Raw genomic sequence first — 24,121 nt, 5'->3', positions numbered from 1 at the left:
TATAGTTTACACTTGCGAACTCTGTTTTTAGGTAGCATATCATTTGACTATTTCTCAAACTACTGTTATGGTGACAGTGGTGCGCTTAAAGCGACTAGCCCCCAATCTCACAGCTACGCAGGAACAGCACATCACTACCAACGGGGTATCAAACTATGAAGGCCGTAGCAAAATAGTAGTGTATTCAAGCTGTTAGAGCTGATTTGCAATACCTATCGATCCGCCACTAAAGAACATACTCAGTATGTATCAACATCCTGATGTGAAATCAAAAGCTCAGGATCAGGATCGTCGTCTTCCGAATCAAAGTATTGTTGCTTGGGCGGGGCTGGTGGCTTTGGGGACTGGGTGATCCTGATAGCTGATACGGTCATGTCTTCGGGTTGCTCAGCTTGGAATCCATCTTGATCTAGTAGTGGCTCTGTGGCCTTCTCTTTGCCCTTCCGCTTCAACCCTAGAGCCTCTTCTAACATATTCTTTCCTTGTGTGAAGGCCTCTAGCTCTGCTCCGATAGCACATACCAACAGATTCCAACTTCGCGAAGAAGCAAGCTCTAACTTTTCTTCTAGGTAGGATATAGTTTTTTCCATCTGGTCGAGGAGTTTAGATGATTCAGGAGGGTTCTTTCGTCCCGCTTGTTGCATATAGCTTTGCAGGCTTGCTTCATAGTCCCCGACTCTCTTCATTACATCTGACCATAGAAGTGCTCCTTCGTCAAGCGCCCCACGGTCTGTATCGATCTCTTCGCATTTCTCAGCTAATCTGGTGTATTCATCCTGCCAGTACTCGCGTGCCATTTCAAGCGTTCGTCGTTTTGCGGGAAGCGTAGGGTATGGGGAGGATGATACAGGTACGTGGTTCGGATCTACAGGTCTCGCGAGAAAGTTCGAGACTTCGCGATCCAACAATGACAGTGACGTCTTGTAAGATGCTATCTTCGCTTCCACTGAGTTCTCAGTATCGGCCAGTTCATCCAATACCCGTCGATGCCGTCGTTTGAGCGCCCACAACTCCTCTTCCTTCTGCCGTATTTCTTGTTCAAGCTTTGAGGCCTCTGTTTGTAGACTGCGCGTCTTTGCACCGGCATCCTGGCACTCTATTTCTCGGATCTTCTTCTCGAGCCGTGTGCGCTTCTGGCTCCATGCATCTGTCTTCTCGACTGTGCTTTGTACTTTCCTTAAATCTTCATCTAATAAGTCGAGCTCTTCAGCCTTGATGCTTGCGAGTTGCTTCATGCGCCTAGATATGCCATTTCTTGCCGCTTGCAGTCCTACCTTTTTCCGCCGGGGCTTAGGCAATGTCTCTCCATTTTCTGCGCTTTTGTCGCTAGACCTGACACTACTGACAGTCGGTGTGGTACTCCCGTTCGACACCAAATCATCTGGTATATTGCTTCCCGCTCCCAGCCCGGCCATCAAACCATCTGCCTGCGCATCAAGCAGCTCTTGCAGCTGTTGTTCGAGGTGTCGCGCTCGCCGTTGTAGAGCTAGCAAGTCGTCGGGGACTCGAGGTTGAATTGGAATGTTTGCTTTTGGCGCCGTCCATAGTATCGAGGACGTTACGGGAGGTGGTATACGTGGAGGCGATGAGGAGTTGTATGATGGTAGCTCATGTTCATGCGCGTGCGGGTCTTCGAAGGACTTTCTAAATCCTGACGGTGGAGAGAGCGAGCCCAGTACTGAGTTTAAGATAGACATTATGCTTGGTCATTAGAATGTAATTTGGGAAGCGATAGGGGTGTAACTGGATTGTTGAGGTTTTGTTCGTGGTGCTGTTCGCGTGAGACATGTGCTATCATTGCCATGTGAACGAGTCATGCGCATTCAACAGTCTCTTAGTCAGCCGCACTGTCACAACCTACTCGTAAACCGTAGTGACAGCATGTCACGTCGACACTTATACACAGCACTTTTGCATAAAATTGATTCAAATTTCAAAATTTTCGGCATGCGCAACGCATCAATAATTGCTAGAATGATTAGTTTCATTGTATTTAAATAAAGCCGCCACTGGTCTAGTTAGAGTTCAAGTTCAGCATGTGTCCATGGGCAGAGCATCCACTACTGGCGCCAAGCCATATACGGTTAGCGTCTTTTTACCCACAGACTAAACGAGGTCGAATTCCATCAATTTCGCGACCTCGACTTCCGCGACAACAGTACTAACTCCAGGAAACACCAAATCGTACGCTCTCCAACCCTCCTGTTACTCTGTCAAATTGCTAATCCCAGAATCAGCAGCCGTATACCCCACCCGACATACAAAATGGCTGACGCTCCTGCCCCCGCTCGCGGCGGATTCGGTTCTCGTGGAGACCGCGGTGGTGACCGTGGACGTGGTCGCGGACGTGGCCGTGGCCGCCGTGGCGGAAAGTCTGAAGTACGCAAACATAGTCGTTGAAGGGAAATGTTGCCGGAAATTGACAATTGGTACAGGAGAAGGAATGGCAGCCCGTCACCAAGCTCGGCCGTCTTGTAAAGGCTGGCAAGATCAAGAGCATGGAGGAGATGTATGTTGAGCCGGACAACGGAAGTGCGAGAGAATTGTCTGACAGCGTGTAGCTACCTCCACTCTCTCCCCATCAAGGAGTACCAGGTCGTCGACTTCTTCCTTCCCAAGCTGAAGGACGAGGTCATGAAGATCAAGCCCGTCCAGAAGCAGACCCGTGCTGGTCAGCGTACCCGCTTCAAGGCTATCGTCGTCATCGGTGACTCTGAGGGTCACGTTGGTCTCGGTATCAAGACCTCCAAGGAAGTCGCGACCGCCATCCGCGCCGCTATCATCATCGCCAAGCTCTCCGTCGTCCCCATCCGAAGAGGTTACTGGGGTACCAACCTTGGTGAGCCTCACTCGCTCCCCACTAAGGAGAGCGGAAAGTGCGGTTCCGTCACTGTCCGTCTCATCCCCGCTCCCCGCGGTACCGGCCTTGTCGCCTCGCCCGCCGTCAAGCGTCTCTTGCAATTGGCTGGTGTCCAGGATATCTACACTGCCTCTTCCGGTTCAACCAAGACTCTTGAGAACACCCTGAAGGCTACCTTCGTTGCCGTCGCCCACACCTACGGCTTCCTTACTCCCAACCTGTGGAAAGAGAACGCTCTCCGCCCCTCACCACTTGAGGAGTACAGCGACATTCTCCGTGAGGGAAAGAGGTACTAGAGGGTGTTTTTGGGTGACATGGGTCTTTTCTAGCATTCCTGGGTTATGGCGCGGGGCATTACATTCGGCGCCTCACGTATGTATCCAACGATAGTGCTGGGTCAACTGGCATGAAAATGAACAACTTTCAATGATGACCTTGAGGTTCTGGTTTCCACGTGTGTGACTTTTGCATACAATGTTCAGCTATGAGGTGCTTGGTGGGCATGGGAAAATCACATGCGTGTAACGACAATGACGGAAACCGCCTGGGTACAATCAATGAGAAACATTTGATGTTGCTGGGAGTCGATACCTACAAAATACCTAGTCGCGTGCTTGTCAACAAATGTGGCAATGATAGCCTAACATTCAGTGAGATACCAAAATTCAGAATGCATTTAACTTTCTATCTCGCTGCGACATGAGCACTATTGTATTCAAGATCCCTTACTCGCCCTGCAGCGGCTGGCCATTTCCACCCATAGTAATGGTCTTGGTAACAACATACTCGTCAATACCCATATGGCTTCCTTCGCGTCCAAATCCAGACTCCTTGACGCCACCAAAAGGTGAAGCAACATCTGAAATGAGACCTGTGTTGACGCCAACCATGCCCACCTCCAATGCCTCGGCGACTCTGTACACTCTCTGAATATCGCGGCTGAAGAAGTATCCAGCAAGACCCACATCGGCCTCGTTGGCAAGCTTAACGACGTCGGCTTCAGTCTTGAAGGGGAAGAGACCCGCTACAGGACCAAAAGTCTCGTCCTTTGCAAGTTGCATATCCTTAGTCATGTCACGGAGGACAGTGGGCTGGTAAAAGTTTGCACCGAGATCTGGGAGTTTCTGGCCGCCATGGAGGACCTTGGCGCCGTTCTTGACAGCGTCTTGGACGTGTGCGTCGACTTTTGATACGGCGCGGTCGTGGATGAGGGGACCGTGTGTGATGCCCTCTTCGTATCCACCGCCGACCTTGAAACTCTGGACCTTTTCTGTGAACTTGGTGCAGAATTCGTCGTAGATGCCGGATTGGACGTAGATTCTGTTGGCGCACACACATGTCTGGCCTGAAGAGCGGAATTTGGATGTGATGGCGCCGGTTACGGCGGATTCGAGGTCGGCGTCGTCGAAGACGATGAAGGGTGCGTTTCCACCCAGTTCAAAAGAGAGTTTCTTCAGGGTGTCTGATGATTGCTTCATCAGAAGCTTTCCTACACCTGTGGAACCCGTGAAAGAAACTTTCTTGACGGTCTTGCTTGATGTGATTGTCTCGCCCACCTCTGGAGTGTTCTTAAGGGCCGTGACGAAGTTTACTACGCCCTTTGGTATCCCCGCACGGTGTGCAAGCTCAGCCAGGGCAGCAGCGGTAAAGGGAGTCTCACCAGGAGACTTGGCCACGACTGTGCAACCAGCCGCCAGTGCTGGACCAATTTTTCTTGTAATCATGGCTGCTGGGAAGTTCCATCTATCCATGTTAGTAATGCTGGCTATACCTACTTTCAACCATGTCTCAATACTTACGGTGTGATCAATCCAACAACGCCGACCGGCTCCTTGATTGTGAAAACCCTGTTTCCAGCAATTGACGCTGGAATGGTAGTTCCATAGATTCGCGGCGCTTCTTCCGCGAACCACTCATAAAAGCTCGCAGCGTAGTTGACCTCCCCCTTCGCATCTGCCATGGGCTTTCCATTCTCCCACGTTATGAGCTTGGCCAGGTCCTCTGCGTTGTCCATCATGAGCTGGTACCATTTCCGTAGCATACGTGAGCGCTCGCGGCCGGTAGTTTTGCGGAAGGAAGGAAAAGCTGCAGCTGCAGCAGCGATGGCAGCTTCGGTATCGGCGCGATCCATCTCAGGCATTGTGCCAATGAGTTTGCCTGTTGCTGGATCTGCGCAATGATAAGAATAGGCCCATGCCAAACAAGGACAGGAGAATTACCGTGGACCTCGAAGGTCTTGCCAGACTTTGCGTCTATCCATTCTCCGTTAACATATGTCTGGTTCTTCAGCAGCGACTTGTCGTTGAGCTGTAGGTAATGTTAGTCTGATAGGGACAAGAGTTGATGGAAGCTACTAACATACCGGTGGTACTGAGTGTCCCATGTTTGCGTATCCTCTTGAAACAATTGATGGCAAGGTTATCTTCTGGAAGTTATTCCTGTAGGCTGGCTGTCGTGCAAGTGATCGAGTGGCAGTTACGAAAGAGCGCATTGCTATCTCTGGGGGGGATGAAGAGAAAATATAAAATGCCGCGACTTTGGCCGATCTTGAGACGGCCCACGTGAAATTATTAGGGCAAGTTTAGTCCGCCTACAGAGTCCAGACGTCAATTGCTAATCACCGTTAGGTTGGGTGTTGAGCAGAACTGCGGCAGCCTATGACGTTTGAGAGAGCTATGGCCGAAATGCGGGGTTCTGTGTTCTCCAAGAGCTCAAGGTGGGACGGCAGCGAACAACTCCGAGGCAAAGTCAAGTGGATATGAATAACACGGAATTGCGCAAAATGCTATCTGATAAATTTCAATCACAAAAAAAGATGAATTTTGAACAATATCGTACTCTGGCATAGACGTTTGTGCCGATTTTCCAATATCTTTACAACAGAGACTCTACGCGCCGGCAGCGTATAGAGCGTATAGGGCGTATGGAGCGTCAAGGGCGTGTAGTCGGTTGAGCGCAAAATAAGATTGGCAACCGTTTAGTTGTTACATGGAAAGAGAGAGAAGTGACTCACAGTTGCCTGCACCAACAAAAGTATCACGCTGTGGTCGTAGAAGGTATCTTGAAGATGTAGGAAAAGAAAGGAGCGATACGTCACCACGGCGCCGTATGGACGTGTAGTCGTATTCAGATCATCATGAACTTTTCTTCACTGTAATCAAGATTCAAGCTATGCTTTACATGATTATGTGCCGCGGTTGTTGTAATGTGATGATCCGAAGCGTCGATGGGCATCGCTTATGAGGTGTGCTGCGCTTGGTGGTTGCGATGTTCGTCGCACTACAACACAAGTGCAATTTGACCAAGTACATACCACCACTGCTCAAGCAAAAGCACTCCATTACACATTCCGCAGAAAGGCAGCATGGCCATTCTGTTTATCATATTTTTCCGTTCATTCTACATGAACCTAACGTCAATTCGCAGTGTATTCACGATGGCCCACATGAGAGTGTCAGGACGAATTCGCAGAGACTTGCACAATCATGATCATGAAATAGATTTATTGCTGTTGAATGATGGAAACAGTGCTGAGCATGGTACGTTCCGGGCGTCACTGTCCAGGGGTGCTTGCGAGGATGGAGTCGTCCTGGCACGTGGCGCACGTGCGTGGTTCGCCCTTCCCCACAGATGCCAGCGAGCTCTAATGGCGTTAAGCTTTTAGAGCCGCATGTCGATCATGCAGGAACAGACGGCAGGAAGAGCTGTCAAAGAAAAAAAGAGAGCTCGAATAGCAGTCCAGAGTCGGCCAGGAGACTCCCGAAAAGTTGCCGAACTTGCCTAATTCATATTCCGACGTTGATTTTCGGGTCTTTTCACGCGTATTGAATTATTAAATGTTGAGAAACAAGGTGCATTCTTTATTGTCGTGATTGCGGCATCGAAGAAGAAGCATTCCCTGCTTTAAAATCGTGTTGGGTTTTAGCGCGCTTAGGATTGGGTGAGCAGCCAACATTGGGTCAACCAGCTCCAACGCGGCGCTTCCCCATCAACCACACGCCCCTCAGCGACATCATCTATTAGGACTTCCCTGCTTCTCGTGGATTTTGGAGGGGTCTGCCATTTATCATTTGTCTTTCGCGTCCATTTCTGCATCCTTTGTGTTTGTGCATCGCGCACCCGCAGGCGCACACCTATTCACAACAACACGACACACGGTCGACCAGCAGTCAGCATCGCGCGCATTATTGCCGTCATCGGCGCACATGCACAACAGCCTTCTCTGCTACTAATGCAATCGTGAAAGTTGACAAATACCCTATTTGGGCGGTGTAAGTGCGCCCTAGCTGCGACGCATCGGATCCCCTTCACTCACCGCGCTACCCAAGGAACGCAACAGCTTCACCGCAAACGAGTCCCTATGTCTAACCGATCGAAGCGCAAGTTCGACATCGACCCCAACGCATCCGATCCTGACGACTTTGATTACGACGATTCGGAAAGACGCGCAGTACCTCAGCGCCGTCGCAACCGAGGCACGCCGGGGGCCAAAAAGAAGCCCTCGAAGCGCCAGCGGCGCGTGTACAGCGGCTCTGACATCGACGACGACGACGAAATCGAGTCGGACGACTCCTTTACCGAGCGTTCCGAGTCAGAGGAGCCAGAAATCAACCCTGCGACAGGCAGAAGCGTGCGTCGCGCCACCAAGAAGCAGATCAAGTACGAAGAGAGCGAAGACGAAATCGAGGACACACCCTCGGAAGACGATTCGCCTAAGCCTGCCTCGCGACGCCGTGCACAGCCATCCATCGAAAAGGTTGACAAGCCATCACTCATTGTAAAGCTGAAGATGCCCGACAACAGCTCCAGTCGCAACCTGCGCACTCGTACCGGCAGCAAATCACTTGCGCGCGGAAGAACACCAGAGGTTCATGGAACTCGACGTAGCACTCGTCTTTCTCATGATATTGAAGAACCTATCGTCGCACTCTCTGACTCGGGCAAGCATGTCACCGTCATCCGTGAAGGAACCCGCAGTCCTGAGCCTATTGGGCGCGCAACAAGAGGAGGCAAGGGTCCCAAGATCGAGCATCCTAGCGCCATCATGGAAGCCTCGCAAGAGACATCAATGATCCACGATGACACTCCTGGTCCCCTCGACGCCATCATTGCTGGCACTCAGACCCAAGTGGAGGCAAGCAAGGACAGCTCACCTGCGCAAGATGCGCAAGACGAAGATGCCGAGGGTGAGGAGGACATGGAAGGTGTGATTCAAGAATCTCAGCACGACGAAGGTGCTGCTGAGGACTCTGACGAGGAGGGTCCAGTGGCTCGCAATGGCCGTAATATAAGGGTGCGACAGTATTCGACTCTGAGTTGTGTGTTCAAACTGACCAGTCTTCTAGAACCGTGCTGCATCATCCAAACGCAAGCGTGCCGCCGACGAGAGCAGTGACTTTGAACCCCCCGCCGAAGACGAAAAAGAGGAAGAACTATCTGAGTCCGACAATGACAAGGGCAAGGCGTCTGCATCAGAAAGCGCTTCAGGCTCAGGAAGGCGGTCGAACCGCCTCCGAGGGAAGACTCGTCAGTCCCAGCGTAGCAGGCGCAACTCATCGTCTGAAGAATCGGGGTTGGATCAAGATGAATTGCAGGATGAGCTTCAGGACCTAGAATACAACAAGAGGCGGCGACTGAGCCGCCGAAAGCCGGATGAGGATCTGGCTTATGACTCGGTGCCCAAACGTCGAGCCCGTAACACTGGAGTAGACTACCGTGTCGTCCGACCAGAGATGAACACCATGTTCGACAATGACGACGATCCTCCTGTTGCCGACAAACCACGAGCAAGAGGTGGCCGATCCACATACAGGAGCCTCTGGCGCAGCCAAGGTCCCTTTGGTGGTGGTGTCGAAGCTGGCCTGGGCGCAGCAGGCGGTGACTCTGACAGCAGCGAGGATGAGAACCAGAAGATGCCTAAGCCAGCTGGTGGAATGATTGGCATGACTCCAACCACAGCGACGGCCCCTGGGTTCGGGTTTCCTCAAACTCATAATGCTGACCCACAACAAGCCTCTGGTGGTGGCCCAGCAAATCTTGGTAAAGTCAAGGACAAGAAGGCTCTTGCGGACGCGGATCCTCTGGGTGTCGATCCAAATGTCAATTTCGATGGAGTAGGTGGTTTGGACGACCACATCAACAAACTGAAGGAAATGGTTATGCTTCCACTGCTATACCCTGAAGTTTTCCAACGCTTCAAGATTACTCCTCCACGAGGTGTTTTGTTCCACGGACCACCCGGTACCGGTAAAACACTTCTTGCCCGTGCTCTCGCTTCCAGTGTCAGTACGCATGGGCAGAAAGTTACCTTCTACATGCGCAAAGGTGCCGATGCCTTGAGCAAGTGGGTGGGAGAAGCTGAGCGGCAGCTTCGTCTTTTGTTCGAAGAAGCACGGAAAACCCAGCCTAGTATCATCTTCTTTGATGAAATCGATGGTTTGGCACCCGTTCGATCGAGTAAACAAGAGCAGATTCATGCTTCAATTGTCGCGACACTTCTTGCTTTAATGGACGGTATGGATGGTCGTGGGCAGGTCATCGTCATAGGTGCTACCAATCGACCTGATTCAGTAGATCCTGCACTTCGACGTCCAGGACGATTCGATCGAGAGTTCTATTTCCCACTACCAAATGTTGCAGGTCGACGAGCCATCATCGACATTCATACCAAGAACTGGGACCCACCTCTAAAGCCGGATATGAAGGATCAACTTGCAGAGCTGACCAAGGGCTACGGTGGTGCCGATATTCGGGCCTTGTGCACAGAGGCAGCCTTGAACGCCGTGCAAGGAACATACCCTCAAATCTACACATCCGAGAAGAAATTGTTGATTGATCCTAGCAACATCAAGATCCTAGCAAAGGATTTCATGATCTCAGTCAACAAGATGGTTCCTTCTTCTCAGCGAACCGTCACAGCAAGCGCAGCGCCATTGGGCAAGAACATCGAGCCGCTGCTGCGGAAACCCCTTGAGGCAATCATCAAGCGTATCGACGAACTCATTCCTCGGAGGAAGAAGCTCACGGCACTCGAAGAAGCTGAATTTGACGATAGAGATGACGAGAAGGGTTTCGAGCGTGAAGCTACTATGCGAAATTTCGAAAGCAGCAGGATCTTCAGGCCCCGTCTACTCATCAGTGGTCTCCAAGGCATGGGTCAGCAATATCTTGGCGCTGCGTTGTTGAACAGGATAGAGGGATTGCATGTTCAATCCTTTGACCTTCCAACCATCTTGGAAGACTCGACCCGAACGCCCGAGGCAGCCATCACGCAACTGTTCACTGAAGTAAGGCGACACAAACCCAGTGTCATCTATATCCCTGCAGTCGACGTCTGGTACCAAACACTACCCCCACAAGCGGTCAAAACGTTCAAGCTTCTTTTGCGAAGTATTGGCGCTAATGAGCCGATCATGGTTCTGGGCATCATGGAGCTATCGGGTGAAGATGAGAAGCCTGACCGACAGATGATGATGGATCTCTTCTCATTCTCACAGTCGAACCAGTTTCAACTCAAGCGACCGGACCAAGAAGGCCGCTCGGAATTCTTTAACAACATCAGCCACTACATCCGCATGTCTCCTGCAGATTTCCCCGATCCTGATAACAGGAAGAAGCGCGTACTGCCTGAGTTGGAAGCCGCTCCCATCGTTGAGCCGGTTATTGATCCTAAAGAACTTGCAGCTCGCGAAAAGTGGCAGAAGAAACAAGACAGACTCACACTCAACAAGATGAAGATAGTCATCCAACCCATCATGGATCAGTTGAAGAGGAGCCACAGGAAGTTCTTCAAGCCAATTCTGGAAGAAAGCTGGTACTCTTATTTGCTTGAGGAACAGGACCCTGACTTTGTCCGGTCAGACTTGCCACACGACGAGCAAGAAGACCAGGGTGCCATACGACCATGGGAGTTCTCCAAAGATTCCAGGGGCGTCGACGTCCTTTTGCACGTGGAGAGTGGGAACAAGTACTACAACTTGGATCTCAGTACCATCGAGAAACGCCTTTCGAACGGTTACTACAAACGCCCGGTAGATTACCTCTTTGATATCAAGACTCTTGTCAAAGATGCTAAGACTTTTGGAGATGCCGAACGAACCTTGAAGGGCAATGAGATGATCACAAACGTCGAGGTTGACCTAGACAACTTTTTCATGCAGCAAAATCCCGGTCTGCTCGCAGAATGTGAGGCAGTATATCAGCGCGAGCTCGAGAGAGAGCGCAAGGCCCAAGAGAAGCGGGAGAAGGCCATAGCGGCAAACAAAGAGTTTGCTGATATTGCCCGGGTGCCCCCTGAGCAATCAATCGGCACAACGGAGACCTCAGGGCCTATTGTCTTGGGTGAACCCATTCCTGGACACTTGGCTATGCCACCCGTGACTCCATTGCGGCCAGTACATGCCGTGGAGTTATCCAATGGTACACAGCACGCAACCAACGGCTCTACCGCGCCTTCCAACGATGACACACACATGACCGACAGCCAAGATCTGAATATCAATACGCAACACGATTTCCAATTCCAAACTCCAAGTAGGATTGACACCCAGGGAACTCAGACGCAGAAGTCGCAGATCGCGGGCCGCACATTCATGGCGCCGAACTCGCATCCCAATGACTACCACAACAGCGCTTCCACGACGACTTCTGGTCAAAAGACTTCGCACAGGTCTTCAGACAACAAGTTCAGTACTCAGAGTAGCAACGGCGTTGCCCCCTCGGGCATCCCCAACTTTTCGGAGATGCTGCCAGAACAGAGTGGCTCACAGCTTCCTGACACACAAGGTTCGCCAAATTTCTTTGCTCGACGCTTCCAACTCTCGCCCCGTATCTCCCCAGCACCAGCAACTGACCACGTCCCCAAAACAGAAGTCCACTACGTCAGCAGTCAACCGTCAAACTCTCAACCCTCGCAATCACCGCAATACGTTACTTCCATGCCAGCACCTGCACCTCCACATCACTCGAATCTCAACCAGATTTTGAACGATGAGGAGCCAAAGCCTCAGCTCATTATCGACGATACGCTGGTTACAGCCCTACACAACAAGCTGGTGCAGTCTACATCCGGCTGCTCACTCGAACAACTAGAGCAAATCAATGCCGCGCTTATGGATGCCATCTGGAAGCACCGATCCGACTATAACCGCAATGTTGTCCTCAAGGAGGTCACCGAAGCGTTCAACGTCATTATCAACGATATCCAGGCCATGCAAGAGATCCTTAGATCGAGCCAAGAAGAAGAGGAGGCGGAAATGCGAAGACAATACCCGTCTACGCAAGACGACTGGTTCTCCCAGACACAAGCGCGTCGCTAGAGTCCCAGCAATTGCTTTGTACATACCCCCCTCTTCTTCCCTTCTTGGTTTAGGTTGTTGGGGCTGTTGGATGCATTCACCCATGCATGGCGTTCTAGGCATAACGGAGAACATGTTGGGGGAGGCTGTTGCGTCTTTTTTTGTTGGCATACACGCACCTTTTCTAAGGGAGTTAGAGAAAAAAAAGGAGTTGCCGTGCTGTTTATTTCTTCTCTAGGTTGCTATACCACTACACCACTACTACCCATGTACCATGATTTTTTCCTTATTTATCCCCGTTTTCTTGCCTCTCTACTTTTGTAAGATTCGCTGGATTGCATATCTCGGGACGGCGGGGGTTGTCTCTTCCCCCCTTTTGAATGTGTGCGGGCTTAGTTACTTCTGGAGATATTTGTACGGCGGGAGGTTTTTTTGCGTAGTGTGTGTAAGAACGAAGAAGATGATTTGTTCCAGTAAAACTGATAACCCCCAGTTTTTGTCTTTCTTGGTTTGTTTGTTGTTGAGTCTTGTTATGCATTGCTGAGAAGAGACTTGGTTTCAGCATAGACAGTGATCGAAGAATCAGGCTATATTACTACGTACAAGATGCCAAGGCAACTACTTACAGACATGACTACATGATATACAAACTATATACAGTAAAAATGTATCCTCATCGGCTAAACACACAATACGCTTCTTCAGAACCACCTCCCCTTTCGTTGGAACGAAAAAAAAAGAATAAAACAAAATAAAGAAGAGAATATGGTCGTATCGGCATATCTACCCCCATCCCCTATTCTAACCCTTTCTCTTGATCTATCACAACGAACAAGTGAACGCCTGGAAATCACACTTGAACGGATCTTTGCAGTCGCGATGGCCCGGGTCGCTACACGGCCACCCGGGACACCCCGTGATCGTTGGCCCACAGCAGTACGTCACAGTGTTGGGCTCTGTGTAGCAGATGTTTGGCGAGCATTGTGCGTCCGCGGTGCAAAGGGCGCCGGGTGTGAGGAAGGCAGCGTAGGACGTTATGGTTTCTTTTCGGGTCGGGGAGGGAGACTGGATCGCTGGAGCGGGAGATTGAATCGTTGGAGCGAGAGGCTGGGACGTTGGAGAGGGCGAAGGTATGGGTGTTGGAGAGGTGACACTGGCGATGCTTGAGAGTGCGGTGGCGATTGCGGACGTAAGAGGGTATAACGAGGCTGGAGTGGCGGGCTTTTCGGGTGGAGCGTCCAAGGTACTTGGGGACAGTGGGAAACTTGTGGGAGGCTTGGGATTATCCTGCTTGCTTGTTAGCTGGTTGTTTTGGGACCTGGACTTGGTGTGCTCACTGATTCGCTGTTGGTGGAGGCTCCAGTGCTCTTATGCATGAGTGTGAGGGGTAAGGTGATAGCCACAACTCCAATCACAGTTAAACTTGCCCCGACAAACACCATAAACACCCATGGTCGTTTATGATCTTTATCTGAATCCCCAACTATGAACCTGTTGTCTACTTGTGGCCCTCTGTTTTCGAAATGAGAGTTGTTGTTCGGATTGGCATTGCTGCTCGGATTAGCACTGCTACTTGGATTGGCACTGCTAATCGGGTTGGCATTACTGCTTGGATTGGCAGTACTACTCTGGACTGTATCTCCCCTAATATCACCGTTACCGATCTGGTTCGTTCCAGGGATGTGATTATGCGTCATCTCCAATTCCATGATGAGATGAGATGTTGTATTGTGACACTGAAAGGTGAATGTTATTGGATTAAGTATATGATAAGGCTGAGTACCCTCCTTGCATACGTTTGAGTACCGAAGAAGCAGAAAGTCGAGGGCGAGGGGCTGGAGAAGTAGCACGGCAGGCCTGCGTTGGCATCACAAATTTCCTTGAGTCAACGTAGCCTATCTTGGCTATGAAACAGACTCCGAGTATCGGAGAGTTACTCCAGCAAATGATACAGGGTATGTTTCCGGTGAAGACATAGGGGTAGTGTGTCCTGTGTTATCTCTTGGTGAAGGACTACCAATTAAGACTGCAGGTGTTGTATCTGCCACATGACCAGCGCTTAAGCAGTGACAACGAGGCCCCCTCGAGGATAATTTTAGTGTCAATCACGCTAATCGCAAATCTATCGAAACGGGTACAGACTACGCTGGCTATGAGGGCGAAATGATCCTTTCATTGAGACATACCCCGACCTGATTAGTATGGACAACAACAGGAGAAACCCTGTAGCTTAAAATACTGTGAGGGGCATGGTAAATCTATCTTATTTGCTAGATGTTTGGAAAAAAGTTGTGCAGGAAGGCTGTGTCACGTTGCAGTTGCATTTCGTGTAACACTACGAAAGGCTCTGCGCAAACTAAGTCATAGCACAAGATGCTGATTTCTGCCTTGCAGACCACTCTGAAAGGATACCCGAGGTCAAAATTCACCGGAAAGTAGTATTTTGAGAGGGCCTTGTGGTGCCACGTTGGTTTCGCATGTGTATTGATGCGATAGAAAGGCTAACATGGGTTCGCTTATAGCCACCAACTTGCTGTGGCTGCATATTCTTCAACGTGGACAACGAAAATCAGGTGGCGGTTTCTATTTGATTGATTTAGCCTGGCTGATGGTCCTTCATCATCAAATTTCTGTGAACCTGTCCCGTCTTCAATACAATACAAATATGGAACTCGTTGGCTGTGCAGCAAGCGTTAGCCAGCTCCTGGTCTACTTATCCTCATCGGCTACTAGCCTCCAGAGACTTTATACTGAGCTTATTCACTGTAACTCGACTTACTGTGACGAAGCAATAAATATCAGGCTATTACTTCATACTATTCAACGCCTCGGCCAGCAACAGGTCAACGACAACGACGACCACAGTCCCGTCCTCCCTGTTCTGATATCCATATCTGGTATCGCATGCCAAGTGCTACACCTCCTTAAACCAAAGCGAATCTTTGGTATCGACTGGGCGCCAGTCACATCACAAGACAAGATCAGCTCAGCGTTCGAGACACTTGATAAGAAGAGGAATTTGCTCCAATTATACATTTCTCAAGAACATCAAGAAGCCCTCCTGGATCTTCGACAGACGGTTGAATCATCTTGCAAGAACATTCGTGTGGAAATCCCTATAGCAGGGTCAAATAGAAAGAGTACATCTCACAGCGCTGAGGATACAACTGGCGCATCCATGGACCCGCATCCGAATCAACCGGCTGGACAGCCTACCAAAAGGCTCAGAGTAAGGCTTTTTTTCTCTAGGATTGATATATATCAAAACTGACAACAGTATAGATCAAGATGACAGGTGCCAAAATAGAGGGTTACAACTCAATGTTCAACGGCCACAAGGAAGGCGACATAGAAGGCGAACTTGGAGACTTGACTTTCGGATCGACCGCGGGTAATTTCGTAGGAAACGCAAGTGACGAAACCGAAAGAATGTTTTTACAATCTAGCCGTCGCAATCAAGGTTGTTCACATCCAGACTATGCCTACATGCCGGCCAGGGCGCCGCCAAGCCAGGGAAATCATGCTAGAGAAGCGAAACCCAGGTTCCACGATATCTCTAGCGATCGATTCATCTCATCACGCGACTCATCATCTTATCAAGGAGCCGATTATAGGGCGGAGGTTCGGGAGCCGTCGTGGCATGGTACCCACCATGCACAGCATTTAGAGCGAAATTTCACCAGCCAACAATACGGTGCCCAACAGGTACAAGGCCCGGAACGTGACACTGCCAGCCCATGGTACAGCAATCGACAGGTACAGGGCCCGGAACGTGACATCGCCAGCCCACAGATGAACGAGAGCAGATTGAGACATCCCGACCACAATCGGGCTGAAGAAGAGATGGAAATAGTCATCCTCCCGCGAAGAATTGAGAATACCAATTCAGGTAATATACAATGAGAGTTCCCAAGCTAGTCGTCAAGCACAATTGCGGGATTGCGGGAATGGGTTGCGGACCAACGATACACCAACTGCTTGAGGGCGCACATCAAGCAAGGCATCGGGTATGGTTTTCGAGATAGTCTTTCTCATAGGGTGTTTGTTGGAGTGAAGGCATCGTTATGGAGGAGAGTTGGATACACATGTGCCTTCGGTGGCCAAGCCTTTCAACAAGGTCATTTCTTAGGCACAACATCCCTTCTTTCATTTAGAATTCATTTTGATTATCAGTCCTGAAAGCGCATACGAGATCCTTGACATTCACTTCACGTAGAAGCTCGGGTATTTCTCTCTTGAACTTCACCCCAAGGTCGAGCCTTCGCCTGGGGCAGATACTTGTTGGGGAGCCCGCTATGGTATGGGGTGCCTATTGTCAGGAAGACTATGGCCTCGATCTCATCTTCTTGACTATATTAGTTGTTTCCCTCATTGCTAGTTTGCTCTTTGCCATCCTTTGGTTACAGTTTCAGTTTAATGTCCAACGAGCGTTTGCCGTTAGTGCATGGATCATGTCGATTCTCGCTGCTCGACTCGTTGTTCTAGTTCTTGAAACTGAGAAGTAAGCTTAGTATGAATGTACATTTCGAGTTATCGAATCGATTTCCCTAAGTCCGCAAACGTGCAATGACAAATGCTGCAATAAGATATATACACTGCATGACGAGTTAGCATGTTGTATATCTGATTAACGACATTACTTACAGCAGAGAAAAAGTACGGTAGGCCAACACCAATACCCCCAAGCTTTATAGCCTGTACCCACAGGACAGTCATCAAAGGAGCGCCGACCAACGACCCAAGCGTCTTTGTCAACATGACTATACTGAAGTCCTGGACATCCGAATGCGCCAGCGCAATAAGAGGTGACTTAACCAGCGACATTGTAAAAACCGGCAGCGCAGAGCCAAGAGCATATACAATCAAAGCTAGCAGTGAATGTCAGCATACCTCCACCCCATCATCACCATCCCATGTACGTACCAGCAAGCAACATCCAGAACCTGGACGCTAGTGCCACACACAGCACGCCCACCACCGAAACCGCAATGCTAACTTCTGCACCTATGATATTAAGCCGTACTTCCGACCCGTGAACTGTCTTGGATGACATAGAAGTCCGGATGATGCGCGGTACAATTATAGCCAGTAACGTGAAGTTAACCAGTGCCTTGGCGGAGAGCATGTAACCTGCTTGTGCAAAAGTCCATTCATACCGCTTGGAAATATACTGCACCAGAAGCTTCGTATCAGAACTCGCCAGCGCAGTAAGAAAGAAGGAGCAAAGCAGGACTTGGAATTTGCGGCGGCCAGTAACGAGACGTCTCATTTTGCGTGTTGCATGCAGTATACTTTGTAAGAAGCTAGCGTGCGATTCGAAATCCTCAGCGTGTCTAATTGAGCTAATTGACCTGCCTTGTAGTAATGGCCCGGCTTCTCCGTCTGGGTCTTGAGAAATGGGATCCGGGGTCGTGGAGAGAGTAGGTGTTTTTGAAATCGAAGGGAGCAAGCTGATAGTTGGTATGGCGCAGAGTAGAAGAGCAATATTAAACCAGAAGGGGAGCCAGAGGCTATTGCTCATGGTGAATGCGGCTAGAGTTGGTCCAAGAAAGGATACGATGTAGGATGTTGAGCTGATGTAGGAGAAGTAGGATGCTCTTTGGTGAATTAGTTTCTCGTGCTACGAAATCTTTGAAAAGAATGGTGACTGGATGGTTTACATACCGTTCCACATACTCACTAGCCAACGCCGAAGTTAGCGTGAAGATTGTGGATTGAAAAACGCATTCGCCTCCAAGGACATTTAGGAATGGGCCAGCAATAATGGCGTTGGTGGGGAGGATATGTGGAAAGTTTCCTGACACAATGTTTAGAACGAAATCACATGAGATGTGGCAGAAAGGGTAATGAGAATACATACCAACAAGCATAGCCCAAGCACTCATAAAGATCCTTGGCACCAAATTACACAATAGTACAATCTTGACGCCCCATCTCTCAGCAACGAAGCTGAACGGTATCGTTACGATGAAGTCTATGAGTACAGTGTCAGCATCGTGATTAGCCGCCCTCTCAAAGAGATCTAAGAGAACAACTTTCATAAGCACCCACATACCACAAACAACAAGCGTCGTCTCCATAGTACCCTGTAACCACGCAAGACGACGCTGTACATCATCTATTTTACACAGCTTCTCTGGTATCGAGCCATCAGGCTGTATGGCCAATGGATCACGCAACTCGTAATGCGCCTGACACAGACGAAGTTCAATCACCCGATTGAGCGGAAGCGTATACAAAACCGCTGAAAGATGGACAAGAACGAGTAGGAGTACTAACGGCCATATTGCGCGTTTGTGTCCTACTACTGTAGATAGGGGAATAGAAGCACGACGGAGCGGAGGCGACGGCGTGCGCAGAACCCTGCGACTATGAAATTCAGACATTTATTACGTACAATGCGAGAATTTACACCACAGCTCGCATCGTCACGACTGCTTGTCTCGTGTGTCTGGGCGTATAGTAGCCATCCCCTTCCCTCCCTCCCCTTATCGCGAAACCTCACGATAAGCCATCACCCACGTGATCACGATAACGCACCTTTCATCATCCGTACATACCTACTTCATCATCAATACCTTTCCCACTCGCCACGCAAGGCAACCCATCCAGCTCCACCATCCTCCCTTCCCCTCCCCACCTCACCTAATCGCCCAGGGGAAAACCGGGTGGATCCCGTACTAATCCCAGCAGCATAACAACCCAACCAAGGATATTATTACCGGCGCCCCAGTCCAACCAATCCTCACGTATTTTTCGTTCCTTGGAATTTCCGGATTCCGACAGCGGCAAAGCGGGAATGAAGGGATCATCCCAGTAACACAACGACCAACGCATTGGGCTGAACTTGTTTCCACTTCCTTCCACGGAAGCAGGTAAAGGGGAGGAGGGCGGGGGTTAAGGTAAGGTTAAGGGCAAACAAATTACCACGCAATTCTGTCCCCCCCTAAAATAAACCAGTAATCCTACCCTATTTGGTACGACCTCAACGAACACAAAGGGTTATTATCATTGGGATGTTTATTATTATTATTATTAACCATCAGCATTTCGCTACTAATCTCCTACTAGGTATATTTCCATATCTCTCCCGCCAAGTATAAAAAGTAAAGAACAAAACAAAAAGAGGGTGTAGCTACACTACCCCCCCCCCCCGTTCAAAGGGAACAAACACCCTTTCGGGACCCACACAACCGCTGAACTTGCCTTTTGCTCAAAGTCATGCTTACTACCCTCTTTCCCAAGTAAGATATAAACCCGCGGAACGCAGAGGAGAGGGTGAGACGGATAGCAAGTCGTGGCTGGGGGGTGGTGGGTTAGGGGGAAGGCGGGCGCAGGCTTCTCAAGGGTACTTCCTTGCGGGCAAAACTGTCTTGATTGCCCAACCCCCCCCCCTCTCTCTCTCTCTTCTCCACTCCCAAAATACACTTACCCAAGGTATGTAAATTTACCAGGTCCGTCCTTGGAAAACAGGTCATGCCACGTCTGCGTTTGCCAACCGCGCTTCGGGGACTGTTTGTGGTCCTGTGGGCTACGAGGAGCGTGACCGTATGCGAAACTGCGGGCATACGCAATCGTTCAGAGTCTACCAACTATTGTCCTCCGGGGAAGATCTCTCAAAAGGCTATGTTCTGCGAGATGTTTTTTTTCCTGGGGGAGGTGGGAGGTGGTGTGTACCCTGTAAATGTTCGCCTCATGTTTGGGCCCTTAAAGAAAGAGTATGTGCGTCACACACACACACACACCCTCTCCGATGACCTGCCCACCCTCCCTTCTCTCTCTGTGTGTGTGTCTCTCTCTCTTTCTTGTTCCCTTTCCTGTCTATCTCACTTGCTTTTTCCATGCACAACAGATAGATATAGGACTAGCGCGGTACCGGCAGCCAAGACGGCGAGCAGCAAAAGCACAAGTACAATTGTGGCGCGGACTTTATTCTGCATCCATCCTGCGCGTAGTCGGCTGTGTCTGGCCCTGGTACGCGGGTCCAGTGCAATGTAGTCTCTTCGCCAAGGAATGCTGTCGAAGATTTCGAGCGATTCAATCGAGGCTGGAGACGGTGGGGCAGACGTCGGATCGCACTCGGCATATCGCGGACAGAGCGTGTTGTTTGCAAATGCCGTGTCGTCGTCGGTGTAGGGCGAGAAGATTCGGTAGCCTCCTCCCGTGGGGGTACTTGTTGCTGTAATGGAGATCTTTGAGCGTGTTAGTGAAGTGAAGGGCCCCCGCCCAGGCGGCCGTGTGTTGGAATACTCACTAGAGGCATACTCGCCAACATATGCATCGAAATGACGTGAATTGTAGTGCTTGACTGCTCGATGGGCAGAGCATGGCAATCTTAAAGACTTCAAGTTGCATTGCTGACTGTGAAACCTGTGGCAAGTGGACGTAGCTTTGCGTCGCATAACGTCAAAGCATCCACTCGCCCAACGCAACTTGCTGGGGCCATCACAGGCTGAAACACATAAACATGGATATACCAGAATAGAAGCGTGCAGGGAGAATCAAGTGGTGAAGGGCGACCGTTTCTATAGCTATTTGATGTTCGTAGCGCTTCCAGCCCCGCTGTCAAGTACAATCTAGACGTCAACCATGCTTGTAGCATGCCACGCACTCTCTTCACCATCCCACCAAACACGCAAAAAAGACAAACGTCGGACACCCGTGGAACAAAAAAAGGGGCCCGAAAAAAAGATTCCAATTGAGAAAAAAAAAGAAGGGTATCTCTGCTCGCTTAAGCAAACAAAATCTGCGAGTGAGCTTGATTGTGCTTGCTTGCTTGTATTCCAATTTCACCCTCCAGCCGCTTTTCCTCCCCTCAAGCCGTGAGTGCAGGTCGGAAGACCCATATTAGATGGAGACAATGTCCAAGAAGAAGGGTGCTCGACTTGACCTAGGCCCCGCAAACCAAGCCACTGACCAGAGCAAGTAGGCCAAGAAGCGGGCGAGGGTGCAGTATTTTTTTTGGTCGGACTAAACAAAAGAAAATGCTTGAAACAGGAAAGGGGTGTTCTTTGATATCGCAGAATAACAGGGAACAAACGCTTGGAGATGCTAGAAAGGATTACCGTGCAATGAGGCACATGTACGAGTGTTTTTGGTACAACGCAACCCTCTTGGACAATGACGAGACAGGCCTAAGAGGGTGGGAGTGCTTTTGACAGAGAGGATGACCAGCCACTACCTGGCGCAAGTAATTGCTTACATGTGCTGGGGGTGGAGATACTGGTTGTGGAAGTATTGACCTTGATGTTGCGGTGGCGCATGCTCCGACGTAGGTGTGGTGGGATACAGAGAAGCAGGCTGTGACTTGACAACGTGACCATATGTGAACTGCTCGCCTTCCGGTGTGATTGGCGGAGTAGGGCATCCGTTCTGCATGACAGAGGCGTATGGGTTCTTGTTAGGTGTTTGAGGGCCAAACGTTTCCGAGGCAGGCTTAGGCTCGTCGATGACTACCGTGGGTGGCGGTGTTGGCGGAGCTGCTTGTCGGCGCGCGATCTGTGCCTGTCGCTGAAGGAACTCATCGACGGTAGCAGACACGGCTGACAAATGCATCGAAGCATACTTGCGAGAGAGCACAGGGGATGGCTGGTATAGGTGGTTGGACAGGCCAATGACGGTTTGTGGGTCGTAGGCACCAGACCAGTCGGTGTTGCGTGCTTGTGGTCGCGAAAGGATGCACCTAGCAAGAGCGAGAGCCGATCGTGCGAGGACTGATGGGCGCGTGGAAACAAACTCCTTGTGGAAAAGTGCAATCTCAGCAATGTAAAGCGTCATGTGCTCAACCTCGGCATCGTATGGGGCCTCGGACAGGGCAATCTGGAGGAATGCATCGACTGTGGTGTGTCCAATCATCCAGTTGAGAGTCTGTAGCACGTGCCACTCCATCTGGGTGAACATCTCATCGTCATACAGAGAGCAGCACATGGACTTGAGTTCCCGTACAGTAGGTACACGATCTTTCTTGTCACCGTACTTAGCAGCAATGAGGAGAGCAGCACATCCAACGAGCTGGTAGTGGCGCTTGTAGACGACACGACGGGAGCAGTAGCGATCGAGAAGGTTGACGGCGAGGAACAGAGTCTCGGGGAGGAGCTGGAATGCAGCGTGAGCTTCGACCAGGAAATCAAGGAGATATGGGCGCATGAACCACTGGATCTCAGTCTGGATGTCGATGGAGTTTACATCGGGGAGGGTCTGTGATTCCATGTGCATCATGTGTTGCATGATATCCTCTTGGTACTCATCGGCTGTGAGCCTGGAAAGCTCTTCAGCAATGGCTCGTTGTTGCATCTTGGATACGGCTCGGTGCCTTTCTCTAGCCTCGGCTCGCATGGCATAGACACCATCGTCATGTGACTCGACAAAGTACGAGTCGCAGTTGCCGTAGCGGGACTGCTGTTGCTGTTGCTGGTCGTACGCCATTGTGAAGTGGTGTCGGTATGTCAAGGTGGTGGTCGTCAGGTCTCCGGGATAGACGTGGGTTATATAGTGGTTGAGTGAGTGGATAGCTTCAAATGGTGAGCTGGATTAGAGAGTGGCAGCCTAGAGGGCAACGAGTGTAGAGACTGGTATTAGTTGGTATAGGTGAAGGTCTGTGGTCCGATTTGGTGAGTGCGTAATATCGGGAACCAGTTGTAGTGGACAGAGCCTGGTCCAATCGTGTTAGTGGTGGATCAAAGCTGCTTGACAGGACGCCAGGACCTCGTGCGCGTGACATACCTTTACAGAATTAGTGCTATTATGTTAGTGAGCGAGTGAGGTGTGTGCAAAAACACAAAAAAGACAGTGGAAGAAGTCGAAGAGGGCGAGTTCCTTGCTAATTGCATCCAGAAGACAGATTGAAATTGAACGGGGTCTCGAAATGGGGCAGAGCACGAGCTAACGAGTCCGCCGGGTTGGGTAAATCGCCAGAAGATGGATTACAATACAAAGTATCCGGAGCGGGATACTAGGTCTAAGCAAGTGTCAGTACAGGTCATGAATACTTCATAATGATGAGAACCTACGTTGCAGGTCCTGTTCGGCGCTGGTGGAAGCTTGGTGCGGCTGGTGGCAGACAGTCTAAAGAGGGAGAATGGTCAGTGTTTGTTCATGTGAAGAGGCAAAAGCCTGGACAGGTAGAGAAACAATTTCCGGAAGAAGTTCTGACTGGCGATACAAGAGGCAGTGGTCGATGGTGGGAGAGTATTGGTAGTGGGCGCCTGACTAAGAGCAGAGCGGCTTGGTCGGATACGGAGCAACGGTAGTGCCGGCAAGGTCAGGTGACGGGCGGTGAATGGTGAAGAGCAAACCCATATCGCGCGCTCACCAATCACCCCCGGCAATGAGCCACGGAGTACCTCTGGTTTACGGTCGATCTGTAGATGTCGGACGTGGCATCATGACGGACGCAGACATGTCATGCAGTTGTGATTGCAAGGGAGTATCGTGATATTGCCGAGGTGGCCTCTTGGTCGATGGTACAACGGGCAAGAACAATCCGCACGCCTGGAACGCAACCAAACGCCCATAACTGGCCCTTCCAGACACAGTTCCAGCAGAGCCTCACACGTCGACTCCAAACATAACCCCGTCCGCCTCTGGGCTGCCCTTACCAATCTCTCACTTGATCACTTGCCAAGCCACCTCCTTCCAGCTGACTCAACCTCGCTTTGATCCATGAGGGTAGGCGCGTCGAATACGGTACGGGAGAGGAAAACATCGGTCGCAGGATCCAAAGACAAATAGGCCGGGGAATGCGGAGCTAGATGGGAGAAGAAGGGATTTGACCTACCGAGATGAGAGCCCAATTGTCACACGCGAGGCTGTTGATACAGAGGGGTCTTGAAGGGGGGAGGTTGGCGGCTGTATGCGGAGCGAAGGACTAGAGTTACAGCGAGTATCTCTACGTCCAGCGAGAGACGAGGGAGGGAGGGAGTCGGCGGATGAATGGGTAGCGGTGGAGGGCACAGGGAGTCTGGTA

General features: G+C 50.5%; 9 protein-coding genes across 9 annotated transcripts; 3 read left to right on the top strand and 6 right to left on the bottom strand.

Annotated features, from left to right (window-relative positions):
- Window positions 1-239: 239 nt before the first annotated feature.
- COCCADRAFT_94212 (uncharacterized protein) lies at window positions 240-1,697 on the bottom strand (the record flags this gene model as incomplete). The annotated part of the gene is made up of 1 exon (XM_007713358.1): window positions 240-1,697. One exon carries the CDS (start codon window positions 1,695-1,697, stop codon window positions 240-242), a length of 1,458 nt encoding a protein of 485 aa, XP_007711548.1.
- Window positions 1,698-2,265: 568 nt separating this feature from the next.
- On the top strand, window positions 2,266-3,156 carry COCCADRAFT_4428 (uncharacterized protein; the record flags this gene model as incomplete). Its single annotated transcript, XM_007713320.1, has 3 exons — window positions 2,266-2,379; window positions 2,436-2,509; window positions 2,562-3,156. 3 exons carry the CDS (start codon window positions 2,266-2,268, stop codon window positions 3,154-3,156), a joined length of 783 nt encoding a protein of 260 aa, XP_007711510.1.
- A 429-nt stretch (window positions 3,157-3,585) lies between these two features.
- On the bottom strand, window positions 3,586-5,243 carry COCCADRAFT_25674 (uncharacterized protein; the record flags this gene model as incomplete). The annotated part of the gene is made up of 4 exons (XM_007713330.1): window positions 3,586-4,603; window positions 4,660-5,029; window positions 5,080-5,167; window positions 5,223-5,243. 4 exons carry the CDS (start codon window positions 5,241-5,243, stop codon window positions 3,586-3,588), a joined length of 1,497 nt encoding a protein of 498 aa, XP_007711520.1.
- A 1,977-nt stretch (window positions 5,244-7,220) lies between these two features.
- Window positions 7,221-12,177, top strand: COCCADRAFT_4426 (uncharacterized protein; the record flags this gene model as incomplete). The annotated part of the gene is made up of 2 exons (XM_007713319.1): window positions 7,221-8,153; window positions 8,206-12,177. The coding sequence occupies 2 exons, from the start codon at window positions 7,221-7,223 to the stop codon at window positions 12,175-12,177; spliced, it is 4,905 nt and encodes a 1,634-aa protein (XP_007711509.1).
- An 801-nt stretch (window positions 12,178-12,978) lies between these two features.
- Window positions 12,979-13,865, bottom strand: COCCADRAFT_25672 (uncharacterized protein; the record flags this gene model as incomplete). Its single annotated transcript, XM_007713329.1, has 2 exons — window positions 12,979-13,443; window positions 13,494-13,865. The coding sequence occupies 2 exons, from the start codon at window positions 13,863-13,865 to the stop codon at window positions 12,979-12,981; spliced, it is 837 nt and encodes a 278-aa protein (XP_007711519.1).
- A 797-nt stretch (window positions 13,866-14,662) lies between these two features.
- COCCADRAFT_25671 (uncharacterized protein) lies at window positions 14,663-15,992 on the top strand (the record flags this gene model as incomplete). The annotated part of the gene is made up of 3 exons (XM_007713328.1): window positions 14,663-15,385; window positions 15,439-15,912; window positions 15,963-15,992. The coding sequence occupies 3 exons, from the start codon at window positions 14,663-14,665 to the stop codon at window positions 15,990-15,992; spliced, it is 1,227 nt and encodes a 408-aa protein (XP_007711518.1).
- Window positions 15,993-16,703: 711 nt separating this feature from the next.
- Window positions 16,704-18,542, bottom strand: COCCADRAFT_36140 (uncharacterized protein; the record flags this gene model as incomplete). The annotated part of the gene is made up of 6 exons (XM_007713357.1): window positions 16,704-16,751; window positions 16,801-17,024; window positions 17,080-17,753; window positions 17,821-17,953; window positions 18,017-18,130; window positions 18,212-18,542. The coding sequence occupies 6 exons, from the start codon at window positions 18,540-18,542 to the stop codon at window positions 16,704-16,706; spliced, it is 1,524 nt and encodes a 507-aa protein (XP_007711547.1).
- Window positions 18,543-19,982: 1,440 nt separating this feature from the next.
- On the bottom strand, window positions 19,983-20,419 carry COCCADRAFT_36139 (uncharacterized protein; the record flags this gene model as incomplete). The annotated part of the gene is made up of 2 exons (XM_007713356.1): window positions 19,983-20,348; window positions 20,411-20,419. 2 exons carry the CDS (start codon window positions 20,417-20,419, stop codon window positions 19,983-19,985), a joined length of 375 nt encoding a protein of 124 aa, XP_007711546.1.
- Window positions 20,420-21,354: 935 nt separating this feature from the next.
- COCCADRAFT_94177 (uncharacterized protein) lies at window positions 21,355-22,581 on the bottom strand (the record flags this gene model as incomplete). The annotated part of the gene is made up of 1 exon (XM_007713355.1): window positions 21,355-22,581. One exon carries the CDS (start codon window positions 22,579-22,581, stop codon window positions 21,355-21,357), a length of 1,227 nt encoding a protein of 408 aa, XP_007711545.1.
- Between the last annotated feature and the right edge of the window lie 1,540 nt (window positions 22,582-24,121).

This window comes from Bipolaris zeicola, assembly GCF_000523435.1.
Source record: "Bipolaris zeicola 26-R-13 unplaced genomic scaffold scaffold_59, whole genome shotgun sequence".
Lineage (NCBI taxonomy): Eukaryota > Fungi > Ascomycota > Dothideomycetes > Pleosporales > Pleosporaceae > Bipolaris > Bipolaris zeicola.
This window is presented reverse-complemented; position numbering and strand designations above follow the sequence as displayed.